This window comes from Balearica regulorum, chromosome 25 (genome assembly GCF_011004875.1).
Source record: "Balearica regulorum gibbericeps isolate bBalReg1 chromosome 25, bBalReg1.pri, whole genome shotgun sequence".
NCBI lineage: Eukaryota > Metazoa > Chordata > Aves > Gruiformes > Gruidae > Balearica > Balearica regulorum.
In genome coordinates this window covers 2,015,084-2,037,966 of record NC_046208.1, presented here as the reverse complement: position 1 = coordinate 2,037,966, position 22,883 = coordinate 2,015,084, and the positions used below count along the sequence as shown (strand labels likewise).

The window sequence follows — 22,883 nt, the reverse complement described above, 5'->3', positions numbered from 1 at the left end:
TGCATTTAACATGGTTCTGGCCATTGGAGCACCAACCGCCACCCGTCCTGAGACAAAGTGATGCAAAACCTCCCCAAACCCTTCCCACCGAAGCACTCCCCAGGATCGGTTTGCTCCTCACTTTCTAAAGGAAATCAGGAACCGGCATTTCTGTTCTCCTTATCCTGAGATCGCCCACACAAACCACGGCGCACAGAGTGGGTTTTGCACTTTAAACTTTCTCTGTCAGAAAAATCACTTGCAGACCCGTTTGCCATATGCCCAGGCAGATGCTGAGCAGTGCGACACGCAACGCTTGTGAAAGCTGAAGATCTTTATTATTCACCCCCTTGGCTCTTTTACTGCCTTTTGCAATCAGTAGATTCCTCAAGATGAGTGCATTTTTATTTTTTTTTAGGTATAGGAGCCACCCAACAAACTGTCAGTATTACACCAACGGTGATATCCCGTAGGATGAGCCAGAAGCACAGATAAAGGTCTAAAACCACAAACTTTGCCAGCCCTGCTCTCTCTAGGTATTCATATGAACCTGTACCACAGTGATATTGCTGATCAATAAATCCTTGCGGCAGCCAGCGAGGAAGGGAAGCATGGCCTCTGTTTTGGACGTGGAGAGAGAGAGAAGGACATCCATCCCATGGAGGTCTCACTGAGGGGACACGGGTGTCCCAGCCCCAAAGGCAGCCACCAAACATGCCCACTGCTCTATGGAGCGAGAAGCTTTTCAGTGCGTCCCTGCAACACTCTCAGAAAACACGCCTCAAACTCCTGGCAGGACAAGGGTGCAAAGGGAACAGCCTAAAGTCCAAAGCAACGCTCTCCCTTAGGTTAATGTTTGATAAATCACAGGAAACACGAAGAAAAGGTCCAAAAGATACCAGCAAACTTGTGCAAGATAAGAACCAGTTCAAAACTGCTATCGTTCCCAGCCCCATTTGCAACCTACAGACACATCCACCTCCCCGCGGTCAGAGCCGCAGAGTTTGTCTCGCTCCTGCCCGTACTTTCGCAGAGGGATGGGTCTGCTCCTGAAGATTTTCGTCCCCTTGCTGGGACTGGCGCTGGCCTTTTATTTTTATTCAGCACCCGAGAATTTCGATGAAGGTAAGTCATTGGAAAAACACGCTTTAAAACCACAATCGGCAAAGGCTGCTGCCGGAGCGGCAGCATGTGCCCGCGCAGGAGAGCGGAGGCCGTTTGAAGGGCCTTTCAAAGTGCAGCCAAAAAAGCCCAAGCGCAGGAGGGCGGAGGGCTCGGAGGGGAGCACGGGCAGCCCCCAGCATGAGGGGTCAGAGCACCCTGCGCCGCACAGGAAAGCTCACGGGATTAAACTGGGTCTGCTGGGACACACGGTAAGTGTCTGATCTCAGTAAATTATTTACTTAGAAAACATGCAGTTTTCCACTTTAAACGTTTAATCCTTTTATTAGTCAACTCTGGCCATTTCCAAAAGCTGCTCCCAGACCAGGCTGGATGCAGAGCTCAAGCCTCGCTCGTGTTCTCCACCAAACTGGGATTAATGACCAGACTCCAGTTGGGGTCTGCATGAGTGGTACACACTGCAGTGGGGGTGCTGCTGCCTGCAGCTCCCCGCACCCAAAGGCGAGGGGCGGCGGGGGACGACGCCGACGCCGCGGGCTGTGCCGGCTCTGAGCTCTGCGCCCTTCTCTTCAGAGATGCTCCGGGGGAAACGGGTGATCGTGACCGGAGCCAGCAGCGGCATCGGGGAGCAGATGGCGTATCACCTGGCACGCATGGAGGCTCACCTACTGCTCACGGCACGGAGGGAGGCCAAGCTGCAGAAAGTAAATGGCAAGCAGAGCGTGCCAGGCTGGCAAAACACATTTGCCGTCCAGAACCCCCACAGGCAGGCAGAATGCAGATATTCACCCCGTCCCGGGCACTCGCGGGTGCCAGATACCCTACAGATCCACCCCAGCGTTTCCCCAGCATGAGCCTGTTCTAACACACACACCCCCCCACCGCAACAAATTGCATTTTCAATGCTGACAGCATGGTATTGCTTTCTTCACAGCCTTCAGCTCTGAATTCTGATCTCCACCACCAAGGACAACACTAGTCTGCCCAAGTCCTGGTCTGATCAACCCTTGCCCTTTCTCAAAGTCTGAACTGTTTCCACATCCCATACACAACAGAATCAAAATTAAGCAATCATATCCCTATTTATAAATAATAAATATTTGGCTCAGATTGTGCCTTTGTTTAACTCTGCAGCCAGAAACATTCCTCTGAGCAATGTGTCTCCTCCCATGAAGGGAGGAGGGTTTCCAGTGGGGCATGGACATACACTGCAACAGCCTTCATGGGGGGGGGGGGGGGGTGGGGTGGGGGGTGTCTGTGGAGGGGGTCCGCTGCCAACACAGTTCTCACTGTCGCCGCAGGTTGTGGAGCGGTGCCTCGAGCTGGGTGCCGCCTCTGCCAGCTACGTGAGCGGCTCTATGGAGGACACCACATTCCCCGAGGTGGTGGTGAAGAAGGCTGAGAACACCTGGGGTAGGTGGTGGGGAGCTGCCCCTCCCCACCATTACATTTTGGGGCCATCCCAGCCACAAAGAAGCCGCTTTGGTTTTGAGATGCCAGTTGCTAACAGCAAAACTGTTCTGTTTCCAGGAGGCCTTGATATGCTCATCCTAAATCACATCGGTCACAGCTTCTTCAACTACTTCAACGGGGATGTTGAGCACGTACGAAAGCTCTTAGAGACCAACTTCCTCAGCTACGTGGCGATGACCGTGGCTGCCCTGCCCATGCTGAAGGAGAATGAGGGCAGCATCGTTGTTGTTTCATCCATGGCAGGTGAGCGCACGAGGGGCCAGGCTCTCCCCACACACATCCCTTCCTCTGCCTGCAAGGGCTCCCTGCTGCCGCTCTTCTTCAAAAGACAGGATAAGGACGGTAAGGCAGAGAGCCACCCCGCTGGGAGTCGGGAGCAGCGCACGATTCATATCCTGGATGCACAATTCAAGTCCTCTGGGGGATTTATATTCTATGCCCTGTCCCGCTAGTCTCTTTGCACCCACTAATCACCTTCACGCATGGCAGTCAATGGCACAGCACGGCAGGTTATTTCATGTGCATGGCCACATATTACACATGTGTTTGCTGTACATGGGTATAGATACAGGAATACAAGAACAGTATCACCCCCAACTGAAGGTACCTCGTGCCATTGTACGCCATATGTTACATTTTAAACATTCCTGCCTTTGTCTGTTTCTCTCAAGCATTCATGACAGCTTACTCCATCACCCTAAACCACAATATCGTAGCTTCTTGAAGGGCAAGAGGAAGGGAGAGCCGTGCAGCCTGGTGTCTGCCCAGCACATGAATCCTGACCTTGTGTCTCTGCTCCAGGTAAAATTGGCTCCCCGTTCGTTGCTCCCTACTCTGCAACTAAGTTCGCCTTAGATGGATTTTTCAGCTCCTTGCGACATGAATTCATCATAGACAAGGTCAACGTCTCCATCACACTCTGCATCCTGGGCTACATCAACACAGGTAAGCTCAGCATCCCTGGGGCCCCGTGACTCAGTGCATTGCCAGGCAGAGCCCAGCTGAGCCCATCACCCGCCCTCCGGCCCCAGGCTGCTCAGCACGCTGCTTCGGCACCACTGCTGGACCCTCAGCCTGCAGCAGCTGTGCAATTATGGAAACGGGACCCCAACTCTTTAAAAAGTGTGGCCTGAGACTTTTGACCCTGCTGTCCTTGCAGTAAACCCAGGGGAGGTGGGGATTCCGTCCTATGGTCACTCAAGAGGTGGAAAGGAATGTGAGGGGCATCACTACAATTGTTATTTACTTTAACTAAGCCTTGTTAAGTAGGTCTGAACCCCAGAGTTTGTCAGTTCGTTAGCCGGCGGTACCTGTGGCAGCCCCTCTATCTGACACTGCTCCTTCCCTCCTCGTCCCCCCATCCCTTCAGAGAGCGCCGTGCGAGCGGTCTCACACGCCATCCGGGACACGCCAGCACCGAAGGAGGAGTGCGCGCTGGAGATCATCAAGAGCGGGGCGCTGCGCCAGCGGGAGCTGCACTACCCACCCTGGGTGGTGGGCAGCCTGATCCTCCTCCGGGGCATAGCCCCTGACTTCCTCGACCACTCCATCAGGAGCAACTATAAGGTGGAAAACATCAAAAGAACGTAGCCCCCGGGGTGGCAAGCACGCTGGGACACCTTGGGCCAGGCCAGAGGGATTTGGGTGTTAAGCTGGCTACTCGGGGGCCCTTTTCCAAGCCACTGGGGCAGCCCCACACTGATGCGCCCTGGCAACCCAAGACGAAATGCACCAGAAGCCTGTAACACACAGCACGAAAATGTCCTTTTTAGCAATGAACTCTTGCAACTGGCTTTTTCCAACCAAGAGACATTTCAGAGAAGCTCCTGGCAGCAGGATCGGCTGCCAACGTCCTGCTCACCAGCAGGTTTCCTGCTCACCCTCCAGAAACCGTTCCCCCACCGAAAGCCAGGATGACAGCGGTGCTAAGCACTGCGGGAAGGGAGCCGAGCCACGGCCCAGAACGAGAATTTGGGCCAAGCAGCACAAACCACCCAAAGCCACGAGCGGTTCTTTGAACCAGGAAATTTTTTGTCACGCATTCCTTTCAGGCTGGTCTTTGTAAAAAATAAACCCTTCGTTACTTTACGAGATCTCTGCTTTCACTTGTGTTCCTTTTCTACGCGCATAGGCACAGAGCCCTTATCAGAGCCCAACTGGTTAAACTGACCTCCCTGCATGATTTGCATTAACACAGCTTTCACTTCTCTAAAGACCTTAATGCATTTCTGCCATTCGTGACCTGCCCTCAGCTGCCGATACACACTTTTTTTCCTTTCCGATCTGCAAGAAGCCTTAAAAAAATAATAGCATTACTGTACTTCCCTAAGTCTGGATTTCTCTACCCCAAAGCAGCTTGGGGAAACTCAGTCTCTGAGTGCCACAAGCAGCTCCACAAACCAGCGCTCAACCTCCATGTGTCAGAGACCGATAAAGCGAGATGGCCCAAAAGATATTTGCTAGCTCTGCTTAGAGAGAAGCTGGAGACTTTGGGGTCCTAAGATAACCCAAACCCCGCCGCGAGCTGGGCGTCCGCGCCCCGCAGCTGGGCTGCGAGCAGAGACAGGAACCGGGGCTCGGCTGTGGCTGCAACATTTCCTGTTTTACAGAGCAAGAAAAAAGAGCGAGAGCAGCAAAATGAGGTGCTTGGCACGAAGATGGCAGTTGGAGCGCGTTCGCGCCCAATAACCCCCTGCTCACCCTGCTCCTCCGTGGCGGTTCAGGGGTAGGACGGGATCCTCGGGCCAGGTAAGTGCCCGCAGCACCGGGGCTGGCGAGGGCTGGAGGGGAGTGGAGGCTGCCGCGCTAAAAGCGGCATTATGCACCTTTTTTCCTCTTTTTTCACCCCGTTCTCAGCCTACACAATTGACACGGGGAGGCTGTAACATGAACCAGCAAGAAGCACTTTTTTTTTCTTCTTCTTTCCTTTGGTTTCCCTTGAAGCGAGAAGCGTAACAGCTTGGAAAGCAAAGATAAAGGACGTGTCTGTTCATTAGAGAGAGTAATTTGGGGTAACAGGAGGAGGAAATAGAGTATTAGCTTGTCAAGAAGGCCTCAACAGTTTGCTCGGTGTGGGGTGAGTAATGGACCGTCTATTTCTTTAAGCTTTACCTTCCTTTAAAGCGCATTTTTGATTAACCGAGGATATTAAGAGCTGCTGTTGGGACACAGGGCGACAGGCTGGGCAGCCCAGAGGCAGCACAGGTGGGAGAGGGACCGAGCTATTCCTGACGGGAAGAGCTAGATGAGCAGGGACCGAGCAGGACATCCGAGACCCGGATTCAACATGCAATTGGGTTATTTCTAAAATTAAGACAAATGAGTTGAAAAATGCTTTTAAATCGCCCTGAAGAGTTTGGAGCGGGTTTGGCTGTGGATGCATGCCTTGTCCCAAGCTATGGAGCGGTACCCAGCCTCAGGCTTCGAGGCAGCACGTTGCGGGGCGCTGGCGTACACCCTACTTGCATTTCTCCGTGGGAAGCTGTTGGCCGGACCTTGCCTTGCCTGCTGGGCTGAGGAAAGCCAGCGTGCGAGCACCGAGCAGAAAGGGCCTGGGTGAGCACGGGGGGATCATTAAGGTATGGATGTGAAAGCTGCATGGGAATAACCAGCTCAGCCTTTTGTACCCCAAGACTCCTCCAGCTGTAGGTGTAAGAAACACCCAAACAGCGAAACATTGTTGGGATCCTTGGGTAAATTTAAGCTAAAATTAGAGATGCTTCAGAAGCTATTCAAAGAATAGAATATTCAAATAAGAATGAATAAAAGCACATAGGTGAGCGCTGCCTAATCTTTCAGCAAGTGCCATATTTCGGGGGTCTGGAAGCCCACGTCCCAGGTGGGCTCAGCTTTGGGAGCAGCGTCCTGGCTGTGGGTTCCCAGGCACCTTCCCTGCCCAGAGCAAGAGCTGGCCGCTCTCCTTCCAAAGGAAGCTCCTGCAGTGAAAAGACAGCACTAGTGATGAGCTTTGAGAACACCCCAGCTAGGACAAGGACAACAGAAAGAATTACGGAGCAGATTTCAATACAGACTCAAAAGCACAGAAATATTATACACGTAAATGGGGTTTACTTGTTCCCATTTTTTTTCTTCATTAGACTCAACAACTTCCTAATTGCTCGAGACAGAACGAAACTAATGAAGTTTTGGTGGGTTTGTCTGACACGGAAGAACATTTAACCTGAATTTTCAGAGTCTAAACTTCTTTTTTCTTCCCTCCTTCCTACATTAACATGATTTAGTAAAACACGAGAAAACTCCACACCAGACACAGCCACAGCAGCTCCCAGGCTGAGTCCCCCCGGGGAAGGGGAACCCTCCGAGCATCATTCATGGGATGTACATGGGGATGATGAGCCTCTTCACTGCTGCTGGGGCAAGGGGAAAGGAGAGGGGGACGGAGCTTTCGCTCGAGGGGAGGAAGGAAGAGGAGCAGTTGTGGGTAGCTATTGCTCAGCTTTCTCTTTAACTGATGCAGAGGCAAAGGCCCAAATACACTCGATACGACCAAAGTCCAGTAAAAAACCGCACCGGTGGCTTGCAACTGCGCAGAGAAGTCAGCAGGAGGGAGGAGGTTTCATGTCTACGCCCTACGTGCACATGTCGATGGTGCTGAAACGGAGGAGCTCCTCCTTCAGCCAGGGCACTGCCTTGTTTGGGCCACAAAACCCCCAGAGGCGGAGGCAGAATTCGTGCCTGAAGCAAACTGGTACCAGAGCTTAACAATTAATTAACACCGAAGCGTAACAATCAATCACTACACTTGTACTTGCAATGAAGGAACCAAGTCACAGCTTGGCAATGCACGGACCCAGGGCTGCAGGCGGTAAAGCTGTGGGAGGACAAGCGAGGATGAACAAGCAAAGGGCAAAGTGTTACAGAGCATCTGAACCAAGAGCTGCGGAGACACGGAGCAACCGGGAGGTCAGAGAAAGCAGCACTGGGTAGCTGTATTCTTCAGGGACTGGGTGTGCTCAGACCTGCAGGGACTTTGCCAGATGTTCCATTGAAAAAAAAAAAAACCAACCCAAAACAAACAAAAAAAAAACCCAACAAAAACCCCACCACAAACCCTTACAACACTGCAAGGTTTTTACTGCTCCAGACCTCTCTGTGCACACAGAAAAGGCAGCCCCCACTAAGAAATACAATGCAGCTGCTGGAAGAGTAAGTCACACCACAGCACCATGATACTTGGATCTACAAAAAAAGAAAATGGCAGAAGAAATGCACACTAAAAAGAAGTTTACTGCAGAAATAGCACCTATCACTCTTCCTGTGTTTTCATTACTCTCTTTAGGTTGGCTAAAGAGCTATAGCAGCATGCGCAAAAGAATCAGTTTGAATAACAGAAGGATTTTATTTTAATCAGGAAAGAAATTCTCCCAGATGAAGCACTGGAAGCATCATTACTTGGTAGGGAGGCCGACTTCATGAGGCTGCGTTAATTGTTTGAAGTTCTGTTCTAAGCATCCCCCGGGTCAGCACCACCTGATAGAGGAGCACGAACCGCGCGGCGTGTTTTACACAGCCAACACATGCGGGTTCACGGACAACAAATTTCTCCAGGAACACCACTTGTATCCATTGCATGAGAACTCCAGAATCAGTGTCCGATACCTCGCATTTGTTTAATCTTAGAAATAATTAGTTTTCACTCAAATCCTGTCTTTTTCCTTGGTTTCATCAGGACAGAGGACCCCAGAGCGGATGGGGCGGTCACAGGCTGGCAGAGCTGCCCCCAACACGACCGGCCAGCCCGAGAAGGCACGGCCACAGCACAGGCACGCGAACGAGAGCTACGATGAGAAATGCGAGCGGCGGCACGAGACGCGGGAGAACCTGCGACGGCGAAACAACATGACGACCTGCCGCCGCTCCGGGAGGGGAGCGGAGGAGCCGTCGCAGAGCCCCCGGCAAAGGGAGTTCCTGAGGAGGAGAAACCTGGCGAGCGATGCTGGAAGCACACTGCTGGGCCAGGAGCCCAAAACACGCGTCCCCCCGGACCCCTCCTCACGGGTGGAGCCCAGATCGCCCGTCCTGCTCCAGGTAATGCCAGCCCCCACGCCCGGAGCACAGCGCGATGCTCTGCCCTCTCCAGCTAGCACCCAGTAAAGCACCTACAGCCTGTCCACCGACTGCAACAGCATCGGGATCCAAATCAAAAGTACAGCCAAAAAGGGAGAATGCACAAAAATGCGCATTTCCTTGTGAAGTGCAGAATCAGGTACGGGTAAACGCTGTCACCTCCCTCCCGCCATGCTCCTCTCCTGTTTCCCAAACCCTGAACTAGATGAAGATTTTCTGCCATTCCTCCAAGTACAACCCCACATCCTAGCTGCCAGATTACAGTTTTGCACTTACACAAATTATTTTTACCCTTGAAAACTCAGCTTTAAACACCTGGCTTTCCTCCATCACCTTCACTGTTAGCAGGAAGGGTGCAGGAATTAGGAGGCTCCCTGGTACTCATTACCCACCCTGTGCTGCACAGCTAACAGCAACCCAGAGGAGTCACTGCCTTGAGTAACATCTATAGAAAGAAAACACCTATAGAAACATAGATTTACATATAGTAACATCTATAGAAAGAAAACATCTATAGAAAGAAAACACCTCAATCTGAGTGCCAAATAGATGTCTTTCTAAACTTACATCCCGTGCAAAATGAACAATTCCCCGGTGCGTTGCAAGTTCATCCTAGGGGCTTCACAAACCTGCGTGAGCAGAGACAGTCGAACGCGAGGTGACTTACAAACAGGCACGCCCTCAAGATCCCTTTGCAGCGCCAGAGCGTGCAGAGCAATTACCGACCTCCCGCTGCCATTTCGTTCACTGGCTTTAATCACCTGCTAGACAGCAGGAATCTGGAACAAGCTTTTACACGCAGGCTGCCCGTGCACAGTGCCCTCCCCTTGCTTTTGCAGGGGTAACGAGAAGCAGAGGGGCGATGCGGCAAGGACCCTTCTCCCAGGGGGGAAGCCAGTGCAGAGCAGGTACCTCTGCTCCGAGGCAGCCAAGTGGCAGCAGAGACCTAAGCCAGGACCCAGCTCCCTGCCACCAAAAGTCCTCATTTTTTCAAGAAATATCTCTAAACCCTTTGGGGTTCGTTGTCCTGTTCTGGTGTGTCCCCCCCCAGAAGCCAGCAGGTTTTCCCGCACAGAGCTCTGGAGCTGCTGCAGCCAAAGCAGCAGATCCTTGTGGATTTGCCATGGTTTCCTGGCATCTCCTTGAGGCTCCTCACCCAGCCACTGCAGGGACAAAGCCTGACACAACCACAGCCCCTTCCATTCCCCACAGCCCATTTTGGAGAGATGCTGACTCGAGCTGCCCTCTCATTCCAGCACCCATGGAGCTGCCCCACGTTCTTCCCTGCACACTCCCCACTCGGCCTCAGCGACCCTCTCGGCATTTCGGCAGAAGCCATCCCCAGGCGAGGTGCCTCCGTGAACACCCAAGGTAGGCGAGGGATGCTCGGGTTTCCCAGCACAACAGCAGCCGCGGCGTTTCCCTCCCACCTCTAAGTCTCCACGGAGCAGTTTGGGGTGCGAGCTGGTGGCTCCCCTCTCCCCTGAGCTCCCCTCTCAGCAGCCCCACACCTGCCCTAAGTTTTACTATCCCAGCCTGAGCATTCCCTGCAAACCGCGGGTGCTAAGAACATTTTTGCTCTGCCCTACAGCTTCTCTGTAGAAGATTATCCAGGGGCCTGGGGGCTAACTTCCGTCTGCAGGATTACTTCACTTCTGCTTCTCTGTCCATCCGAGCAGGACTCTTCTTTGCCTCTTGTCCCCACTGAGTTGTGTTACTGGACGCTGTTCAAACAGCTGCTCTCCACCCTAGAAGCGACGCCATCTCCGAGAGCAGAGATGGACACCCAAACAGAAGAACTTCACGGCCCCTCAGACGGGGGGAATCACTCTCATCCTTTCGCTTCGCTTTCACAGGAACCCAGACCCTTACACATCCAAGCGCAGGAGTGAAAGACTCGAGCCAGCAAACAGAGTAAGCCGGTCCTCCCCACCCTCCGCGGGCTGTGAATTCGGATACCGCAGGGCAGCCGCCTCCGATGCCTGAGCCCGGACGCGTTTCACCTCAGCACAAGCTTTTGCTGTACAAATATCCACAATCTGCTTGGGCTGGGGGGGGGAACGGCTGGCGGCCAGAGGCACGGACTGCTGCGGACACCCACATCGCGCTCACCTCAGTAACACACTTTCTTTTTTATTGTAGTTGTGGAATAGCAGTTTTAAATAAGGTAAGCAAAACACAGATAATAACTAGCCTTGAACTCCTGCAAATTAAATCAGTTTCTAAAATGTCTGACCGGGACACTGACTTACGCTAAATTTCTAGAGTTTAAAAAATTATGACACTGCTTCCATATGAGAGAAGGGCACTTCTGTCCCACAGATATCTACTGTTCTCACTCAGTAAAACTCCCCCCGATTCGATCCGCTACATGGCAGAGATGCCACAGCTCCAATGCTGTAAGTTGCAGCAGAAAATATTTTCATTTCCCTGGAAAAACCAGCCAACCAAAGCCCAGCAGGTTCTCCTCCTCCACCCAAACATGGGCCATTAACTTCCATTTTATTTCAAAATATTTGGATTTTGTAGCAAGTCCATACAGTGTATATAAACTGAAACGATCCTATGTTTTGAAACATTTGCCCTTCCCCTTTCAGGAAATGGTGCAGCTGTCCAACTACCTGAAGGTAGGTACCCAATATTGTTAAGTACCCGCTGGGAAAGCGGGTCTTCAGCAAGTAGACCAATGCTTTTTAAATAATAATAATAAGCCCAATTATTATCATTACATGCCCAATTTTAATGTGGCCAAGAAAGACTCCAGATAAGCCACTGAACTCAAAGACCTGCCTGAACCCCCTGGACCTGCAGAAGCCCTGACCTTGACCTTGAGCTGGGGATCCCCACTGACGCGCTCTCCCCTTCCCCGCAGGAAGCCCTGCACCGCGAGCTGCTGCTCAAGCAGAAGATGGTCCTTTTGCAGGAGCTTTTCTCCACGTTGCTGCAAGCGTCAGAAAAATCCTGGCAGGTACCAGAACCGCACGCGGCGATTCCTGCCGGGGGAGGTTTTGCCTTGGCGGGATCGCGCTTTTGTGCAGAAGCAAGAACGGCCCAGGTGTCTCTTTCTTTCTCGGCTCTAAGCTCTAGCTCCGCTGGGCTTCGGTGCTTTGCAGGCTCGGAGACGTTACGGGTTTGAAACGCGGTGCTGTCACCTAGCAGACACGACGTGGGGCAGAACCCTTCACCTGCAGCTTGCTGCACCTCTTTCCTTGCTGCCACCTTTCTTTCTAGGGAGGGTCAAACACAAACTCAGAAATTAGAGGGGTACTTTGCCTGAAGTTTTTCCCTTTTGTCTCCCAAAAGATTGTTACAAAACATACTTTGCTTTCAGATCAACAGGAAGTGTAAAACCCTTTCCGTCTGTAAGGTTTTGGGGTGGTTTTTTTTCCTACTTGCCTTTCCCGCTTTTTCTTAAAAAGCAAACAGAAGTGTACGAGTGGGGAAAAATTGGAATAAACCCAACCAACCATCTTCCAACAAGGTTTCTTTCCTAGCGAAAACAAGTTTGAAATATTTTGAACCAATTTCTGTTGCCCCCACCCAAAAAAAAAAATTTTAGAGGCACCAAACTGGTGCACCCAAGTGCTGGCAAACACTGCATTGGATGGAGGAAAGACAAACTGTTTCTTTATCTGGGAACACGACAGCTAAAAACCCCAGCCAGCGCATGCAGCCTTCCTGCCGAGCTCCCAGCCACCCCGTCCGCTCCTCGCTGGGATCCGCGGTGACATCCTGCAAAGGCAGCGCTGTCCCCATTGCTTTCGGGGGGGTATTCTGGGCCCCACGCACAGGGCGAGGACCCAATACCGTGATGCTCTGGCACCTTATGTGCACTGCTGAATCGTGGCCCTGCGTCAAGCTATTTCCCCAAGCTCAGACAAAATGCTCTGGGCAGCGCTGAACCAGGGCCCCTTTTTTTTTCCTGCTACCAGGAGGTAAAATTAAGATGATGCATTTTATGTAACATATGAAGTGTTTTATGTAGGATGATTGAATCAGATATTAATTTACAGTTCATTGTGCCATGAAAAAAAGTGTTTTGAAAGGTCTATTGGGGCAGAAAAGCAAATGATTGGGTGAGATGATGTAAAAAAAAAAAAAAACCACACACAAAACCCCTGCGTTAGATGTACTGTGGTTAGAAACTTCCGCCTTTGCTTGCTTCTTTAAATATAATATGAGCAGGAAAAAACACCCTGACAGACTCTGCAGGAAGCAGCCATGAAACCTCACATTAAAAACAGGTGGGTGCACTTTGCTTCTTGCTATCTTTGCTACAGAGGAGAGATTTTGCTGCTGCCTCTTGCATTCAGCCTTTCACCAGACTAAAAATTCACTCGCTGCCGGCACCAGAGCCGACGGGGCAAACAAGGCAGATGCTGCCCGCACAGAGGGGATCCCCGGGGAGCAGGCGCAGAGGGAGGCTGGGGAGAGGGGCTTCTCCGGGAGGTATGGACGGGTCCTATACCATAAGGCCGTGCCATGGAAACTGATGGCTGGTTGCCCATTTCCAAGCCCAGGTGAGACACCAAACACTTGTTGCAGCAGCTTTTTAATTCCTTTCAAATATTTCAGGGTTTAAAGAAATGTTATTGCATACACATGAATGCTATGGCAGCAACTCTTGAAACGGCCACAGTCATTTCTGAGGTGCTGCTCGTGTTCGTGAGTGCTTCTGCCTTGATGGAACAAGTGAATACTCTGCAGGATGATGGGGGTGTCATTAAACTGAAGGGATAAAACATTCGGGTTCCCCCCCCATGATTTTACTTCTGGGTTAGAGAGACCTTCCTACCACAGGTCTGTACCTTCAGTCCTCCATCTGCTGTAAAACTGGCTTAGTTGATTCAAAAATGCTGCCAGGTGAAGGAAGCTAAGTCTCACTTATGATTATTAAGAGTCATTAATTTTAAACTGTTCTCTTCTTAAAGAAAACTGCTACTTTAACACATTTTCTTCCCTTCCTGACCTCTGAAGTTGAGCCTGACTTTGGGAAGTACCTTGCAGCTCTGCCGAGTTTAAGCTCTTTGTCATTTCCAGTGTGTTACTACTACTATATGGACTTACTTTTCTAGCACAAGCATCGTGTTTGGGCAAACTGGAAGCCTTCCAGAAACAGCGTTTATTATTACTGCTTTGAACAAGTTATTTAAAATGATTAAGGGAAGGCGTATCAGATAATTCACCAAACAGTACAACCAAAATATTACAGCCAAAACCAGTTTAAAATACTTTGATGGCACTTAAATGACAGCAGTAGAGAACTGCAGAAGATTTAGAGAGGTTTTGGAGCTGCCCATTCAGGTAACCTCAGGCTCCCTAAACAGGAGGGCTACGGAGGATCCAAATGTGGTGTTTGCAAGAGCAGGCGCATTTTGGACACGTTAGCCGTAATCCTTTCCTCTGCCTGGCTGGCAGCAGCTATCCTGGGCTCTGGCAAGGCGCAGGGCAAGGACCCCCCGGCGGTGTTCGTAACAGTGTCACCAGGGACGTGGTGACAAGAGGAAAAGCCACCCTGTCTGATGATGGATGGTGGCTACAGAGGGTGGTTGTTTTGTTTAGTTGTGGGTAGGGTTTTGGGTTGGTTTGGTTTTTGTTAAAGCATCCCCTTTCACGTAGGTCATCTTCAACACAAGGGCTTGACCAAGATTTGCTCACTTAACTTTTCTGGTCAGAAGCGTAATTTCTTACGCCCTCCCACATACGTGCATTCACCCCGCACTGCCACGCTGTTCTGGTAACAGCCCTAACAGACACCTTATTCCACTTCGGGAGATCTTTATGTTCTTTTGCCAATTTATAAGCTGCATCTCCATGAGAGGAGTTTGCCAGCACATCTTTGCTCTGAAGCGTAGGAAGGGCCCGGTGCTCTGTTGCCTTGTACTTTGCACAGTCATTTACATCTGTGCACAACGGTTGTAACACCACCACCTTCCAACATGAACCTTTGCAGATAGCAGAATAAAATAAACCACAGAGGAAAATTAAGCATAATATTTCACATACAAAAATGCTTTTCAAAATTCCACCTACTTTCCAAGACAATAGAGCCTTTAATTCTTTGTATCAACAACTGAACTGGGAAGATTTAGTCTTTGGGACTGTAAACTTACTTCTGTGCAAATTTAAGCAGTGCTTAGACACCAGAGAATCTGGTTTTGCTTGGGTCTAACAGCTATTCCTGTAACATCAAGGAGTTGCTTCTCAGAGGCTTGACTTCAAACAGCAGCGAGCAGAGAGGATACCAGCGCTCTCGGTATCGGTGGTGGAAAAACAGCCTACGTGAACTCTTTGCTAGAAATTGTATCTGAATTTGCATGCAGTCTGGTTTCACAAAACCTAAGCAGCCTGACTAACGCTGAGAGGACATCATAATAAGAAAAATGAATCATCCCTGTTGCCCTCTATCCCCCTGCCCAACTGCTAGATGTTGCAACGCAGACCCAACCTATTTCCTAAGGGAACCAGCAAGACAAGACCTTAGCACCAGCCAGAGCTTTAGGCAAGGAGTGCTGGAGGGAGGAACCATCAGCCAGGGAACGGGGCTGTACACGGGGACAGGCGGCACCTCCGCTTCTGCCAGACCCATCCAGACTAACCTGAAATCCCCTTGGCTCCTCACTTCTCATCTCACTGCAAGTACCTGCACTCAGTAACCAGTGGAACTGCCTCAGCAGAGTTTTTCAATACGTAAAAGTTTTACTTCCCCCATCTGTCATTTATTCTGAGATCGTGAAGGGCTTGTTTACGCGTTGAAAAGACTTTGACCAAATTTAGCCGCAATATTACAGACAAAGGGAGAAGGTGAATCAAAACACCAGCTGACAGAACACTGCGGGCATATTGTATAGTTCATGATTCCACACATCGGTTCAATTGGTTTTTTATCCCCAGGGTCAGCTGAATGAAGATAAACTGAAGTGTAAACTAAGAGCACTTGAAAATCAGCTGCAGGCCTGTACCCAGGTAATGTCCGATCACCGAGAGACAAACATGGGTGAAGAAAGGATGAAAACAAAATACGTAATTAGGTCAGGTCTCAGTTTCTAGAGCAATCTAATCAGATACAGATCTGAAAACGATTTTTCCTCTTTGCTGAAGCAATGCTTCACAGCAAATCAGCAGTAGCATTTACACACTCTGGCTTAGCAAGATTAGGAATATGTCAGATAAGATCCTTCAAGCACTTTAATTCTTCCTTTAAAGAGTTACTCAAAGGAGTGTGTGAAGAAGATCCTGATAGAGATGGAGGACCAGAAGCAGACCTATGAGCAGAAGGCAAAAGAGGCTCTTCAGAAGATGCTGGAGGACAAACTCCAAACAGAGCAGCAGCTGCAAAACTCTCAAGTAAGCAACATGTTTTACACCTGGCTTTGCTTTAATCTAGCCCAACTGTGACAAAGAGCCCCCACATTTCAGGGAAAGGCAATGACTAGCTTACCATTAGTAACAAACATGCAAAAATATATTTTTTTTTTTTTTTTTTTTTAGCTACTGAGCAAAGTCCAAAGCAGCTTAGTGGCAACCTGTGCTCATTTTGTGAGCCACACATCAGGTTATTAAAACCAGTACACAGGTGGGGAAACATACTGCTGTTTGGCAGTTTTAAACATAATTCCTTCTCCTCCACCAACCCTTCTTCCCATTCCCTGTCCTGCGCACACAGAACAACAGGCCACACACACAGACTTCCAGGCCACCAGGTCTCCAGAGACACTTTTTCTGGAGTTGCTCTTTTGTATGAAAATGGATTTTCTCCAAGAGGTAGCAATTTGCTTTGACCCACAAGATAACTGCTATTTTCAGAAAAACAAGTCAGTCTTCTCCCAAATACTACTTCCAAATAGCTTCCAAATCCTGTGGGCAGCAGAGGAACTCAGGTTCCACAGCAAACCCGTGCCCATGTTCGCTCTGTCCATCAGATGGCATCAGACCCACGCAGGTTATCGTAACCCTGGCGCAGGAGGCGGCCGCGCTGCCCCAGCCCCATGCAATGCCCGTGGATGTTGGTCAGGGCAGCCTGGCATGGTCCCACCGTGCCGTGGGTCACAGCCCACCCCTAGGTCCTTGTCTCCTCCACAGAGGAGCCTGGCAGCAACGAGAGAGGACCTCACCTTCTGGAAAGGGCACTACACCACACTCAAAGACGAGATGACCAAGTTGACCGCGGCGCACACCGAGCTCGAGAACAGCTTCCATGTTTTGCAAAGCAAACTGCAGGTACGTTAGGTCCCCGCAGGAACAGCATCTGTGGGAGTCTGCATTTCCCAATTTGCAGGCAGGGAAGCCCCTAAGTTGAGATCACTACAGAATAAATCCCGTTCGATGAAGCACAGCACTTACACGTGCAACCCAGTTCTCAGCTTGGGGCTGCCGTTCGCCACCGGAAAGCTGGCCGATGCCGCGTGCTCACAGGCTGCCCGTGGCACGGTGCTGGGGCTGGGCTGATACTGGGGCTCTTCTCGCCCCCAGCAAGCAGACGCGCAGAACGAGCAGCTCCAGCAGGCCCTGCGCAGCCTGCGGAACGAGCACGCCGCGCTCCACCGGCAAGCCAGCGCCTTGCGGGAGGACAACGACCTGAAGGCAGAGCACATCAGCGCCATCGAAGGTATCGCGTGCAGGGGAACGGTGCGGGCGTCTGTCCTCCAAATGAATGGAGGATATAAGGATATCAACAGTCTTAAAATCCTAGTCCTTAAAGTCAAGTGCACAAAACATACTGCACATCTTGGCTTGCTGAGAAAGCCTCTGGTTTCCAAAGGGCTCCTGAAGTCATTTCCAACTAGACTAAAGGACTCCAGAGAAGTGAAACGACTTGTCTAAAAGAAGGGATGGAATGAGACACCTGAAAAAAAAAAAATCAAAGATGAGTCCTCAGCTTTGATGAGGACTTTTGCATCCTTGTCAGACCCATCAAACACAGCGGTGCAAGCCTGCTGGGGTGGCAGGGCATCGCCCGCTACTGTCTGAGCTGCTGCTGCGTGGTGGTGGATGTTACCAGCGTATAAATACGAGCTAGTAGGGTCTTAAAGTACCACTCCAGGTAGAGGCAAGGAAACGCACATGTGCTTCACGCAGCTATTTTAAAACACAATTAAGGAAGAGCACATGGCTGGCAGATCTATTTTCATAACAGGTCTCACACAAACCATAAATTAACAGAGTGTAAGACACATTAGAAAAAGCTACTGAAACCGAAAGGGCAATTAACAGCTAAAAATCATGTTCCTTCAGAGAAGAAAGTTCAGTGTAGCCAACGATACCCACTCCACTTAACGCATGTGGAGAAAGGGAAAGCTGCCGTCCTTGCATAAAGACACACAAAGATTTACGTCAACCTTGATTTTCTTACCCTTGTTTCAGATAAATTGCAAAAAGAACAAAATCAGAAGGTAACACTGGAGGCAACGATCAGCTATTTGCACAGTAAGTAACACAAAGAAGTGAAAAGTCAGACTCCACGTTAGCGCTGTGGATGGTAACAACAGCTTTTCACGTTCGCAGACTTGGTACAGAACCAGACCAACGAACAGAAGACCCAGGAGGTGACGGTGCAAAGGAAAGGTCAGCAAACTTTGTAACTCCCACCTAGCACTCCTCTCACTGGATACAGGAACAGTAGACCTGACTCCAGGAGAAGTCTACATTGGTTTAGAATAAAGGATTATTTTAAAGCTGCACAAAGCGAGTTATTATATTTTGCTAGTTAACATTAAATATAAGCGTATTTATGATGGCAAACACTTTAAAAAATAAATGGTGTTCATTGCAAATTCTACTTCAGTGGCTATGCCATTTTTTCCCCAAGCAAAATAAATTCCAGTTTATAATTGCAACTACAGCTGTACTTGAAAAAGTAATAAAAAGCATTTTTACCTCTCCCTCCCTTCCATTTCTGGCAACTTATTATAAATATTTCTCTAAAGATGATTAACTTGTAACTACAGCTGAGGCAGGCCCATGATAACTAACTCGGCTCCTGTGTCCTCTGCTGTGTGATAGCATGCAAGCATTATCTTTCAGCTGTGCTGAGTAAACAAGATCTAAAGCAGACTGAAAGCCTGGACCTGTTTCTCATCAGAAGCCTGACTGTTTTCTAGACCAGGTTTTCACCACGCAGACCCCACCTCTCACTCCTGCCAAGGAAAAACAAAACACTCTCTTAGAGCACCCTGAGGAGGAGGAGGGAGAAGAAAGTCTGAAGGAGGAGATGCAGAAAAGGACATCCCAGCTTACAGCAAAGGAGAATGAGGTGAGGAGGTCACTGAATCCCAGCGGGGACTGAGTTCCCTGCTGGGGAGCAACCGCTGGTGTAAGCGCTCCAGCAGCGGCACAACACACCGCACCAAAGCTCCTGGCAATAACCAGAGCTTGGTATCTCCTGTAAGGATTGTCTCTGCTGATTTTTTATCCCGATGCCAGCCTCAGCTAAGCCTCAGGTGCAGTCTCCACGCTCACAGGCAGGACACCAGCAGCCTGGCACCCAGGGCTGGAGCAGCAGAGCCCTCTCCATGCAAACCCATTTCTGCTCTCACCGACAGGAGAGTGTCAGCAGTCTCACAGGGAAAAGCCAAAGCCACGCTTTAAGAGCTGAAGTCTCCTGAGCATAAAAGAAGGAGAGGAAGAAAAAAGGCTCACAAATAACAGGAAGGGTCTCAGCAACGTCCTTACAACTGGGCTGCAAAAAACTTCAAAGCTTTCTGACTTCTTACATGCACTTTCTGATCTAAAACACTGTTTCAGGTCACAAGACTGGTAACCCAAACTGTGCCCTCAGCCAACCGAGTTCCTCACAGTCCTTACAGCAATATTCAGATAGCAAGGATTTATTAAAAGAAAGAAAAAAAAAAAGAGGGATTTATAACTTACTGCAGCAGAGCTTAGAGCCATGCAGGAGAAGAGCTCGTCCTACTGACCCATGCTGTCGAGCACAGCACCAGGCATCACCCAGCACCACCTGGGGAAGGGTTTTGTAAGCACAATCACAGCAAAAGGAAACAGCTGTGGGGGTCCAGCTGCCCCCGCTGTGGCTCTTGCAGCCCCTGGGCACAGGCAGCCTCCTTCCACAGCAGCTGCTAACGCACCGCTCACCAGGAAGGCAGCAGGGTCTCATGGTGCGGGGCCGTTTGGACCAAAGATGCTCCCTGGGTTTTGGGGTTACAACGGCAACCAGGGCACCTTTGTGTTCCATGTCTCAGAGGGTTTAAAGGACTCCACAATTGCTCTTGCAGTCAGTGAAATGCAGACAATTTCAGAATGAGAAGCAAACCCTGCCACGAGTTTGCATTCCACAGGTTGCATATGACCTGCACGCTTTTATGGTTATAAAAATAACTATTGCTTCTTTCTCCCGTGTGATGTGAAAGATGGCAGCAAAGCCAAACAGGTCACGGGACAATAACTGACCGGGCATTGCCTCTGTCACCACGTTCCCAGTAACACTGAGATCTGCTCTGTCCCTTATAGGTACATATGGGCATACAGGGAGCAGACGTGAAAATCCCCCGTCACTGCAGTGCTCGAGCACGGGTGAAGCACTGCAGCCGCTGCGGGAGCCCTGCCACTCTGGGTGCGTACAAGAGTGAGGGGATCCCTCCTGCTAACGGCCCCTCGCTCTGCTTGCAGTGCACGGAGCTGCGCTCGGAGCTGGAGGCCCTGAGCGAGGAGTACCGCTCCTGCCTGACCAGGCTGCGCCAGTGCCGGGAGGAGCTCAACCACTTCCAGGACAAGCAGGCAAAGGTGGGAGATGTTCCTCGTGCCGACTCCCTGTGCTTTCGGACCGAGGCTGCAGATCAGTCTGGGAAAATTCCCCCATTCATCTGTGCATTGCAGAAAGATGAATGACATGTTTGCTGGGGATGAGATGATGTTTTTTCCCCCACCAATTTCCTACTAATGCTTGCATCTCCTTGCAGAGACAGCGCAGTCACTGGGTCCCTCTCCTGGTGGCAGTGATAGCAATGGCCATAGCCACCTTCCTCACAAGTTACAGACCATGAAGGACCTTCTCGATGACCCATCTCACTGCAGGAACTGACTTCTGCTTCACCAGCAGCAACGCGCCCTCGCCACAGTGCACATCTGCTGTTTTGTACTTACCTGTTCGGTTCATCACCTGAGCTGATGTCACTCCAGACAAACTCTCGCGGCTCAAATAAACGCTGGGAGATCACTCCTTCCCTCAGCTGCTTTGGTTATTTCATGTCAGTTGAAGGTTGTGCTGCCCAGTTCCTGTGACACTGAGGGACAAAGCCGCTCCAGCAACCGCTGCTGGGGTTAGCACTGGGTGGGAGGGACGAGGCATCCTGTACCCTTGGGATCCAGCCTCCCCGGTTTTCGTGCCCGGTGGCTGAGAGGACTACACAATTCTCTTCCTCTATTTATTGCCTCCCCAAAATAGGAGGTACGTGACCCCAGCCAATCTCTGCTGGCTACCTGACAAAGAAACCCAGCTCAGGGAGGCTTCTTAGCACAGCCCCCTCGTACTCCCCCAGTGCACTGCCTGTCCTGAGCAATCCGCCCACCTCCTGCCCGCTGAGCTCAGTTCACCCACCGCTCTGTGGGCCTGTCTCATGGCCAAGCGTCCCCACAGCCACAGCTGCTTCCCCTTCACTCCAGCACCACGTTAATTTGACAGACGAGGGGGGTTTAAGCCCCTTTCGGAGCTGCACTGTGCAGGTTTTATGGAAGCACCTACCCCTCGTTCAAGCACAGGCTCAGCTACAAGACAGTGCGTTACACCACCTTGCACGAGTAGTAAATACGATACGGAGCCTACAATAAACTTCATCAATTCAAAATACTGAGGTCTTCAGATTTTTTTATTAAATCCTCAGGTGTCTGCAGCAAGTAAACATACCCTGACTTTACAGGGCACACTCTGCAGTCAGGACGGAGGCTGCAGAGCAGCTGTCAGTGTGTACATCCACACGCTGCTCTGGGAAGTACACGTATCCCATTTGCAAGTGGCCTACAAGTTCTGGGCCCCGAGATCGTCACCACTCAGCCTTTGGTGCTCAGGGGCCTCCTGACAGCCTCAGCAGGCCGCACACCTAAGAACGAGATCTCTTGCCTCGGTCCCTGACGCAAGTGAGAAACAGGCGAAAAAGTCTGTTTGTGTTTTACAAGGCGACTGCTGGAAGAGACACCACCTCACTTGAAATGCGGAGATCTACAAAGTCACTCTGAGCGCTGAAGGCCTCCTTCAGCTCATCACACCACGCATCCAGCACCTCCTTCAGCTCTGCGCAGAGGCTCTCCGGGATGCTGAAGGAGTAGATCTGGACCATGAGACCATCCCTTATCCTGGGGCAGGAGGCCTGGACTGTGAACACCCTCAGCGGTGTCAGTGCCAGGCAGTTCTCAGCACCCTCCTCCATGGCAAAGGTGTATGCCGCCGGGTAGCCCAGCAGCACCCCGACAATGGTGCAGAGGTTCCAGCCCGCGGGGACAACCTCACTGGAGGACACGGGGCCAGCAGCAGTGGCCTCAACAGCCCCGAGGTGGGCGAGGAGGGCGGCAAGGTGGCTCCTGATGGCCTCAGCCTCCACTGGCCCACAGAGAGCCGGGTACCGCTGCCCCGCCGAGACATCCATGAAAGGCGCAGGGTGGGCACGTAGCACAGCCGCCAGCCTCTGCTGGGCGAGTCCCGGGTGCAGCAGGAGGGCCGAGCCCTCCATACCCAGCAAATGCAACCGGCGTGGAGTCAGCCCGGCCTCCCTCAGCCGGGCCAGGTACCGCCGCAGCTCTGCGGGACCCGCCGCACCGCAGTCATACAGCAAGGCCGGCTTCAGCCCCGCCGCCACCGCCAGCACCTCCCCGGCTAGCTGCAGGGCACGGCCCGCCGGCAACCGCCACCGCCACCCGGCCCCCAGCTCCTCCCGAGCCGCCGCCACCAGCCGCGGCGCCGACAGGACTCTGCCCGCCGGGGCCTCCGCCTCTGCCCCGGCTGCCGGGCCCATAACCGCGGCTCGCTGAAGGAAAGGCACGGCTAGGCCCACCGCTTCCGGGTCAGCCTCGGCGCTAGCGTGGGCGGTGACCCGGGGCGGAGCGGCTGGATCCCGCCTGGGAAGGCTGCTCCGCCCCGGTCTAGGCCTGGGCCCGGTCCCGCCCGGGAAGGCCGCTCCGCCCGGGCTCGGGCGGAGCGGCCTTCCCGGGCGGGACCGGGCCCCTGCGGCTTCATCTGAAGGAAGAGAGCCATCACCCAAGCTTTCAGAGATGTA

At 51.4% G+C, this 22,883-nt stretch overlaps 3 protein-coding genes across 6 annotated transcripts; 2 read left to right on the top strand and 1 right to left on the bottom strand.

Annotated features, from left to right (window-relative positions):
• Positions 1 to 289: 289 nt before the first annotated feature.
• LOC104643842 (11-beta-hydroxysteroid dehydrogenase 1) lies at positions 290 to 4,667 on the top strand. The gene is made up of 6 exons (XM_010313275.2): positions 290 to 1,104; positions 1,675 to 1,805; positions 2,403 to 2,514; positions 2,632 to 2,817; positions 3,376 to 3,519; positions 3,944 to 4,667. Exons 1-6 carry the CDS (start codon positions 1,017 to 1,019, stop codon positions 4,162 to 4,164), a joined length of 882 nt encoding a protein of 293 aa, XP_010311577.2. The 5' UTR covers positions 290 to 1,016; the 3' UTR covers positions 4,165 to 4,667.
• A 374-nt stretch (positions 4,668 to 5,041) lies between these two features.
• TRAF3IP3 (TRAF3 interacting protein 3) lies at positions 5,042 to 20,840 on the top strand. 4 transcript variants are annotated; one of them, XM_075776002.1, is made up of 16 exons: positions 5,042 to 5,322; positions 8,264 to 8,800; positions 9,918 to 10,032; positions 10,518 to 10,575; positions 10,804 to 10,828; positions 11,259 to 11,288; positions 11,534 to 11,629; positions 15,556 to 15,627; positions 15,868 to 16,008; positions 16,744 to 16,881; positions 17,134 to 17,269; positions 18,025 to 18,087; positions 18,166 to 18,225; positions 18,762 to 18,913; positions 20,128 to 20,400; positions 20,577 to 20,840. In XM_075776002.1, exons 2-16 carry the CDS (start codon positions 8,657 to 8,659, stop codon positions 20,658 to 20,660), a joined length of 1,587 nt encoding a protein of 528 aa, XP_075632117.1. In that variant the 5' UTR covers positions 5,042 to 5,322; positions 8,264 to 8,656; the 3' UTR covers positions 20,661 to 20,840. The 4 variants fall into 4 exon arrangements, with proteins under 4 accessions (XP_075632117.1, XP_010311576.2, XP_075632116.1 ...); XM_010313274.2 differs by having other exon boundaries at positions 5,045 to 5,322; positions 8,264 to 8,622; XM_075776001.1 differs by having other exon boundaries at positions 5,052 to 5,322; positions 8,264 to 8,622; positions 20,287 to 20,400.
• A 633-nt stretch (positions 20,841 to 21,473) lies between these two features.
• On the bottom strand, positions 21,474 to 22,694 carry C25H1orf74 (chromosome 25 C1orf74 homolog). The gene has a single exon (XM_010313273.2). It carries the CDS (start codon positions 22,620 to 22,622, stop codon positions 21,783 to 21,785), a length of 840 nt encoding a protein of 279 aa, XP_010311575.2. The 5' UTR covers positions 22,623 to 22,694; the 3' UTR covers positions 21,474 to 21,782.
• Between the last annotated feature and the right edge of the window lie 189 nt (positions 22,695 to 22,883).

Excerpts from the sequence above, each read along its gene's own strand:
- C25H1orf74 (XM_010313273.2), bottom strand. The coding sequence starts at position 22,622 with ATGGGCCCGGCAGCCGGGGCAGAGGCGGAGGCCCCGGCGGGCAGAGTC.
- LOC104643842 (XM_010313275.2), top strand. The coding sequence starts at position 1,017 with ATGGGTCTGCTCCTGAAGATTTTCGTCCCCTTGCTGGGACTGGCGCTG. Across the intron at positions 2,818-3,375 it reads TGTTGTTTCATCCATGGCAG|GTAAAATTGGCTCCCCGTTC; the intron begins GTGAGCGCACGA and ends TCTCTGCTCCAG. Across the intron at positions 3,520-3,943 it reads CCTGGGCTACATCAACACAG|AGAGCGCCGTGCGAGCGGTC; the intron begins GTAAGCTCAGCA and ends CCATCCCTTCAG.
- TRAF3IP3 (XM_010313274.2), top strand. The coding sequence starts at position 8,284 with ATGGGGCGGTCACAGGCTGGCAGAGCTGCCCCCAACACGACCGGCCAG. Across the intron at positions 10,829-11,258 it reads GAATAGCAGTTTTAAATAAG|GAAATGGTGCAGCTGTCCAA; the intron begins GTAAGCAAAACA and ends TTCCCCTTTCAG. Across the intron at positions 11,289-11,533 it reads AGCTGTCCAACTACCTGAAG|GAAGCCCTGCACCGCGAGCT; the intron begins GTAGGTACCCAA and ends CCTTCCCCGCAG.